The sequence below is a fragment of the Vanellus vanellus genome, assembly GCF_965231255.1.
Source record: "Vanellus vanellus genome assembly, chromosome: 4".
NCBI lineage: Eukaryota > Metazoa > Chordata > Aves > Charadriiformes > Charadriidae > Vanellus > Vanellus vanellus.
Window position 1 is genome coordinate 15,206,152 of NC_138909.1, and position 17,208 is coordinate 15,223,359.

The 17,208-nt window shown below is 38.0% G+C and overlaps 1 protein-coding gene across 1 annotated transcript; it reads left to right on the plus strand.

The window, feature by feature from the left end:
* The first annotated feature begins 92 nt into the window (after nucleotides 1-92).
* ABCE1 (ATP binding cassette subfamily E member 1) lies at nucleotides 93-16,051 on the plus strand. The gene is made up of 18 exons (XM_082482773.1): nucleotides 93-232; nucleotides 5,139-5,297; nucleotides 5,605-5,690; nucleotides 6,197-6,294; nucleotides 6,664-6,781; nucleotides 8,702-8,839; nucleotides 9,005-9,074; nucleotides 10,191-10,287; nucleotides 11,250-11,339; nucleotides 11,947-12,068; nucleotides 12,756-12,977; nucleotides 13,426-13,485; nucleotides 13,570-13,628; nucleotides 13,800-13,910; nucleotides 14,006-14,148; nucleotides 14,248-14,370; nucleotides 15,464-15,575; nucleotides 15,811-16,051. The coding sequence occupies exons 2-18, from the start codon at nucleotides 5,195-5,197 to the stop codon at nucleotides 15,856-15,858; spliced, it is 1,800 nt and encodes a 599-aa protein (XP_082338899.1). The 5' UTR covers nucleotides 93-232; nucleotides 5,139-5,194; the 3' UTR covers nucleotides 15,859-16,051.
* The last annotated feature ends 1,157 nt before the right edge of the window (nucleotides 16,052-17,208 follow it).

Below are 17,208 nucleotides of genomic sequence, written 5' to 3' on the forward strand. Positions count from 1 at the left end.
CCGCTCTCTCTCTGAAGGGACGCGTTCTCTCTATGGTGAGCCTCTCTTCCTTCCCCTCTTCTCTATGGTGCGCGCCCAGGCCCCTCCCTGCGGGGGCGGCGGCCATCTTGGCCGGGTGGCGGCGGCGGCGGCGGCAGCACGTTGCGCGCTGGCCCGCGGGACAGGGGACGGGGTTCCCCGCTGCGGCCCGGCCGGGGAGCGGGGGTGCCTCGCTCTCTGCCCCCATCTCCCGGTAAGCGGCCTCCGACGGGGCGGGTTGGGAGGGGGGGGTTGGGTGTACCGATGTTCAAGCATGGGGGCGATAGGGAAGGGGTGTCCCCCCCCATCCCCTTACCGGGAGCCGCCGGCGGCTCCCCGTGCTGCCGGCCCTGCCCCCGCCGCTGGGCCCAGCCGGGGGGGGGGGGGGCGGCCATCTCCCGCGGCGCCGGGGCCTGTGGCTCGCCCCCGCCCACCGCGGCAGCGGGATCCGCTGACCCACCGCTCCTCACCCGGGCCTCGAGGCCGGCAGCGCCCGGCCCGGCCCGGCCGGTGGGCAGCGCTGAGCCGCTCTACAGCCGTTGTCCCCCTGGCTGAAAGGCAGCCCGGCCACAGGCTCCATTCAATCGGGGAGTCACTCCCGGCGTGGGCTTGGCCCGCGTGGGGTGGGAGGCCGCCCCTTCCTTCCCCTCCCCTCCCCTCCCGGGCTGGCACTGCCCGCACATGCGGTTCGTCGTCTCCGGCGTCATCTTCCACTTGTACGTCATCTTCCAGAGCTTTTTTGCTTTTTCTGCCAGCCGGCCTGTGCCCGGCAGCGGGGCCAGAGGAACACGTTTCCTTCTGCTGCTGGGCCCGGCCGCGGGAATCCCTTTGGTGCGGAGACTCCCGGCGTCGTGGTGGCCGGGGCCCGGGGCAGGGAAAGCCTGTGCTTTTCTCCTGTGGAAGCACGGACTTCGTCTGCTGGGGAGGGGGGGGGGGAAGCCATGTTTTGCCATATTTTGGGGAAAGCTAATATCCACGTGCGTGCCTGTATGGCGAGGAGATCCAGGCTTCTTGCAGGTTTGATAAGGTAATAGGGTAAGGCTGGTTTTTGCAAGGTATGTGTTTAAAAAAACCCCAAAACAAAAGAAAAACTCGGCAGGGCTTCTCTGTAGGACCACGGTACTGTCTCGTCTCTGGAACGCACTTCGGTATTTCACCTGCAAGTTTCTGTGACAGTTTTCAAGTTCTAGTTTAAGTTTCTTGGCTATGGTTTCCTAAACAAGTGGTCGTGAAATATTTCTGTAATTTTCATGTGGTAGACTGCTAATTTCTGGGTTTATTCTCGTGCATTTTACTTCACATTAAAAGGAAATATTAAAGATGAATGATAATTAATACTGTTCAGCACCAGCTGAACGCACCCACTCATTATGCTGCGTCAGTATATTAGACCATATGCTTTTCATGTTAACGTTGTGTTGATTTTCATATTCATGTCATGCCTTATGAGTAATATAATTAGTTAAATACAGTAGGGAGATTTGGAGCTTGTTTAAACTTCCTTTTGTACATTGTCTCACTTTCTGAAACAAATGTCAAAATTTAAGCATATACTAGTTCTTAATTCGTAGTAGATTTTGTTTGTTCTTGTACCATTTGCTATTATTTCTGCTTTGATACTTCCAAATGTAGTGATTTCCAATGTGGAGTTTGAAAATCTGTTCTTTGTCTTAAATCATTTAAGTTTTCTTTGGCTATTCTCTTTCTTAACATTCTTGTTATGGAGTGACTGTGTGTAGTCCATTAGCAATGGATTAAAATTATTTTCAGAGGAATGTGCAAATGCTGCTCTTCCTCACTTCTTTCCACAGCATTTATATTTGAGGTCAGATGCAATGTAAGTTAATAAATGTTAACTGTTTTTCTGCAGAGTAAATAAAATATGGCTTAATTCTGAACACAGATCTTGCCTTCACATAATTTGAATTGTTTCTGTTTACATTTCAGTCTTCATTTACCTTTTTTTTTTAATGTTTCTATGGTTAAGTCTAAATAATTCAATGCAATTACAAATACTTCTTGGTCATAATTGACTTGACTTAGTAAATTCTAGTACAACACTAATGCCTGTGAAAAATAAATATTCTCAATGCAAGTACATTACATTTATTGTACAGATTTTATGTTACTGTTGCCTTTTGTGACAGGTATCAAGGTCTGCTTACATGTTGTTTTTTTTATTTTCTTCTGGTGCGTCTGAGAGCCTAAGAATGCTGACTTAAAATGCTTGTGATAACATGTTTTGTGTCTTATTTTTAGATGTGTTGTAGTGTTTGTATTAAGTGTCATAATTGGACTTCATGAACAGCTTTTGGCTTCAATGAATGATATTGTCAAGGTGTTTAGAACTTATTTTAGAACTTTTTTTTTTTGCTAGCAGTTGTTATTCCTTCTCTTTTTCTTTCACCTGTGTCCATTGTTCTGGAAAGATTTTCTGTTGTCACTCCCATTGCAATTTACTAATTCATAATAATACTTCGTAACAAATTAATATTTTTGTATGTTATTTTTTGTTCTGTTCTTGTTGATTTGGAAAGGAGAAATACAGGCATGAACTTAAATGCTTCTGAATACCAGTTTCTCCTGCCGTTAAACTGCTGACTGTACCTAGCAATTACTGGTATGCTGTATTGTAGCTTATGTATGTTGCATATGTTGCTGACCTGTGTTCAGTGTATTGAGAGTTCTGCTGCCTGTCCCTTAAAATCAGACGATCCAGTTTGGTGTGTTAAGTTAAATGCCACTGAAGTAACTGCATATAAATATGGGACTGGAGTTCAGCCTGGTTTTGGACAGTGTTGTTTAATTTGCTCTGAACTGTCACTTCTAAGTAGAAATTATTATTTTCTCATGTGGACAGTTACCATCATAGACATCGGGACAGTCCTGGAAATATTGCACAAGTGACAGAAGTCACAAATATTTTTTTTCTGAAAATGGTTTAAGATCACTGGAGACTTTTGGATAAACTGACATTTCCATCACGTAGATGAGAGCAGGGAGGCACAGGTGTGTGTATCCATGTGGGTTCATTAGTTCTGTTTCCCGCCACTGAGTACTTCATAAATGTACTTACTTGTGTGGCCCCTTCAAAACTCTTCATCACAGATGGGTGTTTTCCCATATAAGTAAGTTAGAAGAAAAAAAAAAATCAGGCAGTTTTATTACTTACCAACCATGGTCTGATTCAGCAATGTATGGTAGTATAAACTTCAGTCTGATTATCTCACCAAGACTGGGTGGAAAGCTTGCTGAGGTAGGTGGCAAAACCTAATTGTTTCAAGGTATATTTCACTTCATCTTTTAGAGCAACCCCCATCCCATTCTCCTGCTTTGGTGCTTTAAGCTTAACACCAGACTGAAGGGTGGATGACTGAAGGGAGAGTTTGTCTGGTCTGCTCTCTGTACTGCTCAGGCAGTAACCTCGAACAGAGGTTTGGGAGGTTGGACAGGGGAGGCAAGCTCCTGAAGGACAGCAGCTTTGTCTTCTAGAGCTTGCTCTTGTAACCCATAGAAATAGTTTACATGCTAGTTAGACCTCAGATAACTAGCAGGGAGAGCCCTGTGTGGTCTGTCTGCTCAGGGTACTCAGACACACAGGAGTTTTTGGAGAAAGGCCTGACCCAGATTAGACACTTCCTTGGGAAACCAGACTGTGAGTGGTTCACCCACAAATACTCTATGCACTGCAGACTACGGGACTTTTATGAAAAGCGCTGGGATGTATTGCCAAAGAGTGTATTTTTATTTGAAGCACTGACAAAATCCAGTATCTGTCTCCTAGAAAATTACCCTGACTCAAACATCCTTATATTTTTTAAGAATAAGACTTTCAGTTTCTTGTTTTCATATGTAAGAAAAAAGTATTAAAGTGAGAATTGCAAACCCATTATTCCATGCCTCTTGGCCTGGTCTATGGATGTAATTGACAAAGTAGGGCTGAACATTGCAATCTGGTCTGACGATAAAGAACTGTAAAATCAGTTTTAATTTTTTTTTTAAAATATTCAGTCATTTATTTGATAAGGTTGGCAGCATGACTAATATGTTGCACATAGGAAGATAAAGTCATTATTATTATTCTTTTTCTCAGTACTATGTGTGAATATGGTAAAGGAAATATAAATACACTTTAAAATACATTCCATCTTTTTTTATCTATCAAGACTTAAATTTTAAATTCTTTGTCCTTCCTTCCCTCCTGCTGCAATTGTTGACATAAATTCCCAGTACAATCCAGTGCTTGTCAATGTACATTACAAATATCTAAGCAAGGCAAGACACAGTTATGTAGAGGAATAAAAGTAGTAATTTCACTTCCTCAAGTGCATTTATTTGTGATTTCAGGAATGTTTAATCATCTAGTGTTCAGGAATATTTAATCATCTAGTACTCAAATACCTTTCTCTTCTAAAAATAAAGTAATTTTATAAAGACCCTTGCTTACTTGGAAAGCATTATAGTCATTGATACCGCATTAGAAAATGCAGAATGTAGGTGTACTTATTCAAATACTAATGAAACTCAAGATAAAAGAATCAAACCTCATCATGTATACCTGTTCACATTGCCTGGATTACTTTTCTATATGCAACTACAAATTTTCACTCTGAAAACTCTTTTACATTTTACAGTATTTTAAGCATTTAATATAGAATATTGGCATACACTTTGCAAAATGAATATTATAATCAGATTCTTAGAGTAAAAGTGTAGTCACAATTTGACCTTACCAGACAATGTAGGATGAACAAGGTTACTTTACACAAGGTGGCTTGTGAAACTGAAATTTGCAGCAGTATAGATTCTTCAGTTCTTACTGTGACATACTCTTCTTGGAAAAAAATGTACTCGCATATAATCACAGTTTTATTTTACAGTGGAGAAATAGTAATGGAATGGAAAGCCGATGTTAAAGATTTGTGCAGTTACTTGCACATCAGTACCCTTACTACTTGTATCTGAGACTTTGCCCTGTTTGCCATCTTGCTTAAAAGAGGAAAGAATCGGATAATTTTGCCTTTTGCATCTCTGAACTCTGCTAGCAATAACTTCGGATATGTTTGTTCTTCTCTGTGCTGTCAGTAATTATGCTTTCTTTTGGATTTTTTTTTCTTTAGATCTGGAAGACTCCCACTAGTCCTCATAATTGGTGTTTATCCCTAAATTGTGCATTATGGCAGACAAATTAACAAGAATTGCTATTGTCAACCATGACAAGTGTAAGCCAAAGAAATGCCGTCAAGAATGCAAGAAGAGCTGTCCTGTGGTTCGAATGGGTAAGAGATGTAATTTAACAAAGTGTTTAAGCATCTGGAGAAGTTTTTAAATAACGTTCTACTAGAAGGACCTATCACTTTCTAATTGCTAGTGGTTTGCTTATCATTCATGCGTTGTTTGATAAAGCCTTTAGAAGTATCACTGAAAACATGAACCGTTCATACTAATAATGCCACTTTTCGGGTCTTTGGATGATCTGAAGTGCACATTAGTCAGTTACATGTTCCTATGTGGAATTCAATAGTACTGGCAAGAATTCTGATTCATCAGAAACTTTCTTGAGTTCATCTTATTCTTTTTCTCCAGGAAAACTTTGCATAGAAGTCTCATCACAGAGCAAAATAGCATGGATCTCAGAGACACTTTGTATTGGTTGTGGTATTTGCATCAAGGTAAAAGTTAGGCTGCTTTATTAAACCAATAAAATTTCCTTATTATGCTGTTATATTTAGTAAAGATACTGTAACTTCAAAAAGCAATTTTGTTTCCCTGAATAGTCAGACCTTGTTAACTGTTATTGGTTATCGAAAGTGAAGTACTCTGTCAGTTTACGGAATTGGTTGGGTTGCGGGGTGTGGGTTGGAACTTTCTGTTTGTGGCTTTGGGTTGGTTTGTTTGTTTGTGGCTGTAGACCCCTAGCAGTAGAAAAATGTTTTTGTGAAAGAGCTAGAGAATATATGCAGCGTGCCTTATTTGCATTGTAGACTGACAGTCTAAATTGCTAACTGTTTAATCTGAAAACTGTGGCATTTGGGAAGTTGACTATGTAAATGAAGTAATTTGGTAAAAGTTCTTTTAAAAATATTTAAATGCTCAGCTGGGTGCAGTACAGGACATAGCATTTTGTTAATAAATTGTTTGTGTGCGCTAGTAATCTATAAATTTATTTCAATTACAGAAATGTCCTTTTGGAGCCTTGTCAATTGTTAACTTACCTAGCAACCTGGAGAAAGAAACAACGCATAGATATTGTGCCAATGCCTTCAAACTTCACAGGTATTTTATATTTCAAATCAGTGTAAAAGATAAGTCTAAACATAGTGCACATCAAGGTGTTCTTGGTTATTACCTCAGTAGCATCCTTTTTGAATATTAATTACCTTTGTCTCACTAAAAAGTATAATAATGAAATAAAATTCTAGTGCTCGTTTTACAGAGCTTCTGTTTAAAGAACAGACCACTCTTAAATCTTTCTTACGGTCTTCTATTTTTAAGGAATTGATTTAATTTTAATTATATATTGGCAAATTAACAAAGCAGGATGAAATAATCAGAAAGTTTGAGAACAGGTTGTAATATTTACTTCACCAGTGAATGTTGTCTGATGGCATTAATATAATGCAAAGTTATTGATGTTGTGTACAGGTTGCCTATCCCTCGTCCAGGTGAAGTACTGGGATTGGTTGGAACCAATGGTATTGGAAAATCAACTGCCTTGAAAATCTTAGCAGGGAAACAGAAGCCAAATCTTGGAAAATATGATGTAAGTATTCAGCAATAAAATAGAGTTGGAATAGATAACTGTAGTAATATTTTTTTTTTCACTGAATTTTTGTAATCTGTGAACGTGATAGAATGTGCAAGGACATTGGCGCTTTCCCTATTAACAGCCAGTGAGCTACTCCACACAGAAACAATAGTAGAGCATGTTGCTAATAAAGGCTTTTTTGCAAATTCTTTATATCTTTCAAGAAAAGTAATGATGCTAATTATAATTGTAACTCACTGAAGATAAATACCAGAAGTAGGTTTCTGTCTTTAAGTCATACTTCAGTGTTTTTTTTTATATCAGTCTTTAAAAATGTCAGCTTTTTTTCCCCTGCACGGTTTACCTGTTCCCCATCAAGGTATTTAGGTAGCTTGAGTTTTGGAGTTTCTTCTAAGTTCACCGTTGTTTTTTATCTGAACAGCTCGAGTGTCTATGAGCGCTTACTATGTATCCTTCTCTTGAAGATGATCTCTTGTAAAATATGTTATCATAAGTTGTTGTTGAAGATACTGTACACTTTAATAATGAGTCCTGAAAATCCTTAGTTTCTTCTTGTTGCTAGATTCTTACAAATTTTGATAGTATTTTTTGAGAACCAGACATAGAACAACTTGTAATCTGCTGGTCTTAATGGGAGATCATAATCCATTTTCCTATGTATTTTCAACTGTGCAGCCAGCAAGCAAAATAATTTACAGGGGTTTGTTTACCTCACACTACTCCAAAGAGTGAATATTATAAGATAGAAGACATAAATAATAACTATAGTGACTTCTTATCAGACAGTATTTCAATTCTCGCGTTCAAATCACGTGGTGACAATTGAATTCTGATGCTCAGTTTTGTCCTTCAAGAATGACCTGTGGGAACAAGCGTTGTTCAAACTTTCTTCATCAGATTCTTTACTTGAAAGATGTTTTAATAAATTATTCGTTTCATGGCTGCCACTTACAACTGCGGAGAAATAATCATTTCCCAGCTACATTTTCAATTGTCTTTCAAGTTTGGTTTGTATTATTTTGTGGACTTCTTGTTTCAGGTGGTAGTATTGCAGAAATAGCAAAACTTTTGACTTTCTGAATGTGTACTTAATTGAATTACCATGCTTCCAAAATCAGTTTCCTGTGAAGAGACAAATCGTTATGACCACAGAGACACGTGGTATGAATTGAATCTTCCATGTTGCTTCAGCTCTAAAACTTAGGAAGCATTTCCTCTGTGTATTTGCTTGGTTTGGAAGTATGGCTGTGTCATTCTGTTTCTGTACTGTTTACTATCAAAATAATTAACCATTCAGAGTAGTATGCTGTGTAAAACAAAACTGTACAAGTTGGGACTCTTTCCTGGGTGATTGCTCTGAATAGTTCCTTTTTTTCCCTTTTTTTTTTTGGTCATTTTTCTTGTCTTCTGTTTCCTTGGAAATGTTTGCTAGAAGCAGGGAAGATGACTAAATTTTATTGCATCTTTTGTGCAAGTTGATTTTTATCAGTCCAACCCTTTTCCTTTGGATTAGCTGGATTAGCTAACAAGTGCAGTTACACTAATCCATACTATAATTTTCCCCATGAAGTAGTTTCACTTGTAGCTTCTTAACTGTCTAAGGACAGTTGTAGATGTCCTAGGTGCAAATTTAAAACACTTTTTCTTGAAAGGACTTAGTGACCCCTGGGGGGAAAAAAGATGTTAACTTCTGGCCTCCGTTTTGCAATTTTATATTTTTTCCTTTTTTTTTTTAATGGAAAATTTGCAGAGGCAAGATAACACTGTGGTAACTAGCATTTATCCAGGGTTTGGGGTTTTTTTGATGTTGCAAGCATATTCTGTTTGCTGTATTGATTGGAATTTTAAACTTAGATATTTTGAATTATGTTTTTAGTATGGTATAAGTAAACACAAGCTTTAATTTTGTCACAGGATCCACCTGACTGGCAAGAAATTTTGACTTATTTTCGAGGATCTGAATTACAAAATTATTTTACCAAGATCCTGGAAGATGACCTGAAAGCTATCATTAAACCTCAGTACGTGGACCAGATCCCTAAAGCTGCAAAGGTGAGAAATTTCAGGAGCTGATAGAAAGCTGGGAGCTTCTCCTGTAATACTTCTCTTGTGTTTAAAGAATTTATTTAGCAGCATAACTGAATGTCAAAAATACACTACTGTCTGAAATTTTTAATGTTGAAATAATGTTGTGGGGTTTTTTTATTTATCATGCAGGGAACAGTGGGATCAATTCTGGATAGGAAGGATGAAACTAAGACACAAACTGTTGTATGTCAGCAGCTTGGTAAGTAGTTTTGTAAGTAATTTAAGAGCATTTAAGAAATTCGTGTTTACTAAAAAATGCTTACTACTAATGTGATAGCAGATTTAAATTGTAACAATATTAAAAAGAGAAAAAAGTAAAGATGCTTTAGTTTAAAGCGAAGGGCTTGCTGTAAGCATATCTGAACCAATGCAAATAATACTTTCTAGTAGCAAAGGCAAACTTACTGATACAAGCTAGTTAACAGAATCTAATGCAGTTTCTGTTTCATGGTAACAAGTGTTTATTTTTACATCCGGAAAAATTACAGTTAGCATCTGCTGCTCTTGCTTGCTTACAACTCTGGCAAAATCTTAGCATCCCCTCTTGTCAGATCCGCTGCATTTAGAAAATATTATCCAAATACCAGAAAACTTTTTCACCACCCCAAAAACCCCTCTGTATGTAACTAATTATAATGGGACTAATACTGACTTCTGAGAATAATGCAATTAATAAGGAGAACATTTGCATAGTTGAGCCCTAGTAATTTTTTGTAGGTGTTTTGAATTCTGTTGTTACTAAATTTAGGTGTTTAATTTAGGTGTTGCTAAATTAACAACAGGATTCTTTGTGGTAGATCTGGATGGTAAATGTGAAGCTGCGTTGTGCCACCAAGAGCATGGTCTTTGAGTCCCACTTAACCTACTAGTGCAACGGTATATTCTTGAAATTTGCTGTTCGTATAGCTGATGAGAAAATACTGGCTTCACCCATTGGCTGTAACATTTGGGGGACTTGATTTTCCTGAAAATAAGAATTCGCCAGCCAAGTCTAACAAGAAACACTTTCAAAACTGGTATAGTTTCTTTTTAGGGACAGAAATCTTTACCAAACATACGGTGGGAAACCAAATAGAAATGTAATCCTTCTGCATGATAAGAAGCAGCCTTACAAATAAATCAGCTGATGCTGCAGACAAGCTGTAACTTGTTGTGACTTACAAAAAGTATTATGATGCTTCTGTATAAACTGCACGCTTATCTTATTTCTTTCTGTGTAGGATGTCTGCTGTGATTATACATGTTTCTGTAGGTAATAAAAGTATGAATTGGTGTGTTGGTTGTAACATATCTAAAATTAACCACTTATTTGCAGACTTAACCCATCTGAAAGAAAGAAATGTTGAGGACCTTTCAGGAGGAGAACTTCAGAGATTTGCTTGTGCAGTTGTTTGCATTCAGAAGGCTGATATGTATGTTTAATTTACTTCTGTTATGCATTGCTTCTAATAATCTGTTTCAGAATATGGTCCTCTAATTTACACTTATTGTGAGAAATAATACTTTTGTTTGAAACATTTAAATGAAAGGATTTTAAAAAAAAAAAGTGGTTTTACCAACTCAGCAGCCAAGATCCACATTTACTCCATATATAACCTCTGTGGGTTTTTTATAGTTTAATTGATCTGACTTGAAATAGCTAGTTTTAGAGTCTAATGTCAAATTTCACCATCACAACTTCATAACCTGTCCCTAATCCCACATAAATGTATCCTGTTTGACAGCGTACCTCACTTAGCCTCTCTGAATGAGAAACGGACAGATCCTTCCCCACCTCTGGGAACTTGCGTCCCTTTTCTCCTGTCTTGCATCCAGGAAATTACTGTCTAGTCTATGCTGTTGCCTGACTCCTTAGGACCAAGAAAGCAAGATCAGAAGAGTTACGGGGTTTTGGTTGTTTTGTTTAGATTTTTTTTTTTGTTGTTTGGATTGGGGTTTTTTTGGTTGGTGTGGCTTTTGGGTGGGTTTTCTTGTTTTCTCTTTTGTTTAGTTGTTTAGGTTTTCTCTTTTTTGAAGATGTTCTTTTTCCAGTTTCCTGAAGTATTCTTGCACTTTTCAGTTCATGTTAAATTTAAGCTGAATCAGAACTGAGTGCATGGAATTCCTGACTGATTGCTGATTTCTCATAACATTTGATAATTTTGTCAGAGGTTTTGGCAAAGTAATACTTAAACCATTTTATAATTTCACATGACAGTCATCAGAGCTTCAAGGCAGGTGTCAGTACATAATTCTTATTTTTTGTCTCTCTTTCTCAATGTAAATACTGATAATTTTTTAGTTTTCTGTATTTAATAGTTGAAATGTTAGTATTAGGTTTGAATATGTAGAAAGCTTGCATTTGCTAAGACTTCATTCTTTCTTTTGGGGCTAGCTTCATGTTTGATGAACCTTCTAGCTACCTAGATGTCAAGCAGCGCTTGAAGGCCGCCATTACTATTCGATCCCTAATAAACCCTGACAGGTAAATACAAGTTTAAAATGTTTTGCTAGATTGTAATAATAGGTGACTGATTACAGAGAGAAGAGACATCCAGTCCATCACCCTAGAAGTGCTGACTTCTCAGTATAGTACGGTAATAGATGTTTAAAATATTCTAAGTCAGTAATACTCTATTCCTTTGCATTTTGGAAACTTATTTCCTATAGTTTCTGCACTATTTCCTCATTAGGGTAAATTTTGTAATAAGGATGTGAAAGTATAGCTGGTTATTTTTCACCTGAATATTGCTGATCCATCCCCTTCTCACAAAGATAACTTTTTTCTAAAATGTGCTAAGTATTTTTTGCTCCGGTCCATCAATGTCCTTCCACTCCTTGTACATTATGGAGCTGCCAGTTTACACTGAAGGTGGACTTTCAGCTTGCCAATCACAATGTCTGTTTGTTGGACAGTTTAAAAAAAAATCCATATCAGAGATTTGATCTCTGTCTTTATTTAGTATAAAGCTAAGAAACCATTTAAATGAAAATCATGTTGATAGCTTTTGCTTATGCAAGCCTGGAGTAAGAAAGAAAGAAAAAATGTTCTGTATTGAGTATAAAAGCATCTCTCGGGCTCTGTTTTTCAGGTACATCATCGTTGTAGAGCATGATCTAAGTGTGTTAGATTATCTCTCTGACTTTATCTGCTGCCTGTATGGTGTGCCAAGTGCTTATGGTGTTGTTACTATGCCTTTCAGCGTAAGAGAAGGTAATTCTTGCCATACTTCTCTTTTTAAACATACCCAAAAAAATTCTGTGGTAGAAAAACAAGGTACAAAAATGCTGGTTGTCTATTACATGAAGATGTCTGCTTCCTGTTATAGTTCAGTAACTAAAAAACTATTGTTTTTTCATACAGAATTTCTGTTTTACATGATCCTAAATTTATAACTCAACCCAAAAATCTTAATTATGAAATGCCCTTTGTCTCTTGCTATGGATGTAATTTTGATGCTTGCAGGTGTTTTGTAAACAGTGGAGTTACACAAAAGACTCTATAAATAGCAGAGAAAGGGCAGGAGGCAGTTTGCACAGTACAGAGTTATGTAGTGTTCAACTGAATTGACCACACTTGTGGCACTGGGACTCGGTAAGAACTGTTTCTGTGAGAATGGGTCCAACAGCAGTAGTTTGTTTAAACCCTACAGACATTACTAATACTAGGGTTTCAGGAAGAGCTTCTATAGCCTTTCTGTAATTTTAGGAAGATTTTTCTTCATTCAATTTCCATAATGTACACACTTCCAAAGAGGAGGTTTTGTTGCCTCTTTTAACATGCCGTTTAAAATCCAACGTTCTTTTTTATCTGATTGGAATTTACAGCCAAGAATTGAAGTTCATCTTGTCTTGTTTTGTTGTAGATCTTTTTTAACAATCTTTTTTTCTTCCTTCGTAGGCATAAACATTTTCTTAGATGGCTATGTTCCAACAGAAAATCTAAGGTTTCGAGATGCATCTCTGGTATTTAAAGTGGCTGAGACAGCTAATGAAGAAGAGGTTAAAAAGATGTGTATGTACAAATATCCAGGAATGAAAAAAAAGATGGGAGAATTTGAACTATCCATAGTCGCTGGAGAATTCACTGATTCTGAAATTATGGTGATGTTAGGGGAAAATGGTAAGTGCCGCTCTTGTTGGAAACTGCTCCTACAGCCCTAAATATGCTCCTAAAACCCCTTTTCAGGCTAGGAGCCAGGCTTCAAAATTACTCGTTTTGAGTCAGGTTGAACTGCATGTTTCCTAATGAAGATGTCGCGCCATGAGCTTGCACTCTGAATAGCGGGAACTTAGTTATCGACTGTTGCCATTGCGTGTGTCTGTTACCCCATTTTAAGAACTTAGAGTGGCAGGATGGTGAGTGACCTGGTAAGCTTAGCCACAAGTCTAGGGGATTGTAGCTTTAGGCGTCTCTTCCATTTGAAAAAGCAAGTAATAGCAAGTGCTGCTTGCTGAAAGTGAATATAGAAAGTCTCAAAGCAGTCTTTATTTTTTTTTTTGTATCAGTAACTTAATAGTTACAGGTCTAAGTTACTAAAAAGTAATACATAACTCGCATTTTATTTTAGGAACTGGCAAAACTACGTTTATCCGAATGCTTGCAGGAAGACTTACGCCTGATGAAGGAGGTAGTGCTTAAAACCTTAGTTGAAACCTGTTTTGAAGACATTGGAAAGGCTCTTGTTTTCATTATAAATTTTATCTTTTTATAGGCGAGGTCCCCGTTCTAAACGTCAGCTACAAACCACAGAAGATCAGTCCTAAATCTACAGTACGTTTAAGTCTTATTTATTATTAAGTATCGTGTTTACTACAAAAAGCATGTTTGTAGTACACGGGTGGAATTTCTTTATGCCCAGAAAAGAAAGCTCTAATTCTCTTTCTTCTTGTTTTCTTGTGGTGCGCTGCACAAAACTGAGTGGCAACATTTTTGTCTTACTAGGGAAGTGTCCGTCAGTTACTGCATGAGAAGATCAGAGATGCCTATACACACCCCCAGTTTGTAACTGACGTGATGAAACCTCTTCAAATAGAAAACATCATTGACCAGGAGGTATGAACTGCCTGAGACAACATCCTAACTTTTCTTCTTTAATTCTCTACCTGTACCCGAACTAAATATGGCCTTATTCTCCCCCGCCCCATTAGGTTCAAACATTGTCTGGTGGCGAGTTGCAGCGCGTTGCACTAGCTCTTTGTCTTGGTAAACCTGCAGATGTCTACCTAATTGACGAACCTTCAGCATATTTGGACTCTGAGCAACGTCTAATGGCTGCTAGAGTCATTAAACGGTAAAGTATGCATGATGGTGAAAAATACCTGAAATTTTTCACTAGTTTTACAGTAAGTTTACATTCAGCTCTTTTTTTTTTTTTTTACTTCTATTTCAGTTTCATTCTCCATGCTAAAAAAACAGCTTTTGTTGTAGAACATGATTTTATCATGGCTACATATCTTGCTGATCGTGTGATTGTATTTGATGGTATCCCTTCCAAGAACACACTTGCGAACAGGTAAGAGACTTGTTTGGATTAGTAAGCAAGATAAAAGAGGACAACACAGAAATAAATTGTGTCTCAGAAGCAGGCTTGCCTATAGAAATCGAAGCTGCACTTGAAGTTATCTAAGAGTGTCCTGAGGGTTCTGGCCTTTGTTTTGAAGCAAGGAAAAGAAAATGGTACTGGGCCACATGTAGAGGCTGCCTAGACACAGAGTTGAAGCATAGTTGGTTGGAGAATGTAACCAAACCCTCAAAAACTAGACCAGCTCCTGGCTTAAACTAACCTTAAGCAACTGCAAAACAACTAAATTACAGCCAACAGAGAACAAATAAGTGGCACTGATTGTGAGGAATGAAAAAAGGGCCAACTGTAAAACTAAGCATGCTTACGCAAAAAACTTTCAGCTATATGAGAAGAAAGCAGGGTACGTATATGCAAACCTTTTGAAGTGCAAGGCTTGACTGCAACATACAATGTACACTGACTTTCGCTCTTTCAAAGCTGTCCCTTTAGATATGTCTACTTTTGTTCCTGTGAGTAATCTCACATAAATTACAGGGACTTTCTGAGGCGCAGCCTTATTAGAAACCAGGCTATTAGAACAGTGTAATTCCCACGTACTTAATGCGAGGCAGATGAAGTTAACACATTGGTCTAGTAATGGGTTGACTGTGTCTACAACACAGTGCTAGCCTGGTTTTGATAGTATTCTTTCTAAGAACACACTTGTTTGAATTAAAAATCATAATCACATAAACATTTCTCAGCATCGGTGTGTATGTTACGATTTCTGTTGTATCTGGCTATAGCGCTGAAAGATGAGGGTAGTAGTTACGTGGTGTTGAGGGAAAGTTCAGTGGTAACGTGGCAGTGTTAGGTTAACGGTTGGACTTGACGGTCTCGACGGTCTCTTCCAACCAAAGTGGTTCCATGATTTCTTGTCCAAGACGTGATTTGACTGAAAACTTAGCACATCCTGGTATGTCAAGAACAGCTCACGCTTGTGTTGCCAGACCTGAATGAGCTCAGGATGGAGATCAAAGCTGCCAGTAATCTGTGTAGTATGCAACTGAAAATTTAGCTCAACGTTCTTCTCTCTTAACAGTCCGCAGACTCTTTTGGCTGGAATGAATAAGTTTTTATCACAACTTGAAATCACTTTTAGAAGAGACCCCAACAATTACAGACCAAGAATAAACAAACTCAATTCAATCAAGGTAAGAGAGAAGCACCTTTACAGTAGAGAAGCTGGGACTGCTTAATATAAAGCCAGGTCTTAAAATAAGGAACAAAATGAAGACTAACGTGGTAGTTTTACTGTGCTGGAAAACAGCACGTGAAAGGAGTAGTAAGAGTAATAATATTAGGAAGTAGAAAGGAGTTGTTTTTCAGCTATGTTCAAGTCTGCCAAAGACTGCTTCAAGTAACATTGACCTTTTTTCTCTTCCCAAGGATGTGGAACAAAAAAAGAGTGGAAACTACTTTTTCCTGGATGACTAAATACTGAATCTGAGCATCTTTGTAACTGGCATACAGAAATGCATATTGGAATCTAAACATTTGTGGATGAGAAGGCTCAATCAGGTTTTAGAACACTTCATCTTTTGGAGCTTAAAATCTCTTGCTGCGTGTAACATCTGAGACCGGTAGCAGTGTCAATCCTAGTCTGAGTAAAACTGCCACTTTCTATACATTTTGGTGACACAGCCCTATTTTCAGTGTAACAATTTCAAAATAGACCACCTCAAAATTGTGCAAATGAGTCTCCAGCTTTTTCAAAATATGAGAGATTTTCAATTCAATATATCCTACTCGCATACCAAGTACTGACTGAACTTCCTCATTTTAAAAATCCTTGAAGCTGTTTTCTGTATAAGAGGGAGGCTTACCAAGGATGTCAAGCTACAAAAACAATTCCTATTTTTAAAAAGGTTGAATCTCTCTGGATGAGGGTTTCATAAATAAATCTCCTAACTTGCAGCTCTTCTGTGACACAGTGCAAAAATTCTTGAATTAATAATTCAAAAGTGTGTACATGACGTCAGGCACATCTTTTCTCATACCATAGAAAGCAACACACACAAGATGGAGTACAAACTACATAGAACAATATAAAGGAAGAGATCTGCACCTTTTTTAATCATCTGTCCCTGTGCATCTTCTCAGGCTTAGTTACAGGAGAATAATCAGCTAAATAAAGTCTTAAAGAAAATACTAAAATCCTTTCGATCTTCTGTAACTTTAACCTGCATAGCGAAGAAAGGTTAATGGCTGTTTTTTCCAGGTGCTTGTTCTACAAACTCAAGAGTATGCTATAGGAAGTAGGTTTTTGAGTAATAAAGCCATCTGTTTCATGAAGTACTGACACCTTGTCAGCAAACCCCTCCTCCTGTACTGCGATAGAACCACATAGAGCTGAAGAGAAGACTTACCTAAAGGCTTGTGACAAGTTGATCATCTATATACAGCTTTGTTAAGGATTAAAGAGGGTACGGCAGCTCATCTCTCAGCACAGGCTATACCTCTATTTAGAGATTTTCTAAAAAGCTGAACAGAGTAAGGTTTCTGTTTATATGCATACAGCAAAGCAGACTTTGTCTCCAAGCACCCTAATAATAATATAAATTATTAATATATATCTATAATAGCACCCTAACTAAAAAGGAATTTACAAACCCAAACCAGATGTTTCAAAGATGACAGGTAAGTGATTCCCCTTGTGTTGTACTGATTATCTAAGAAAACAAGCATGTTTCAATTTGCAGACAGCTAGAGAGCTTGCTTAATAAATTGTCCTGTTTCTCTACGGAGTTCCCTTTAACACAGTAGTACTGCTTTGTAACATGTCGA

Bases quoted from the DNA above. Each gene is read 5' to 3' on its own strand.
- ABCE1 (XM_082482773.1), top strand. From the start codon at position 5,195: ATGGCAGACAAATTAACAAGAATTGCTATTGTCAACCATGACAAGTGT. The intron at 8,840-9,004 runs GTGAGAAATTTC...TTTATCATGCAG, and splicing joins AGATCCCTAAAGCTGCAAAG to GGAACAGTGGGATCAATTCT. The intron at 13,911-14,005 runs GTATGAACTGCC...CCGCCCCATTAG, and splicing joins AAAACATCATTGACCAGGAG to GTTCAAACATTGTCTGGTGG.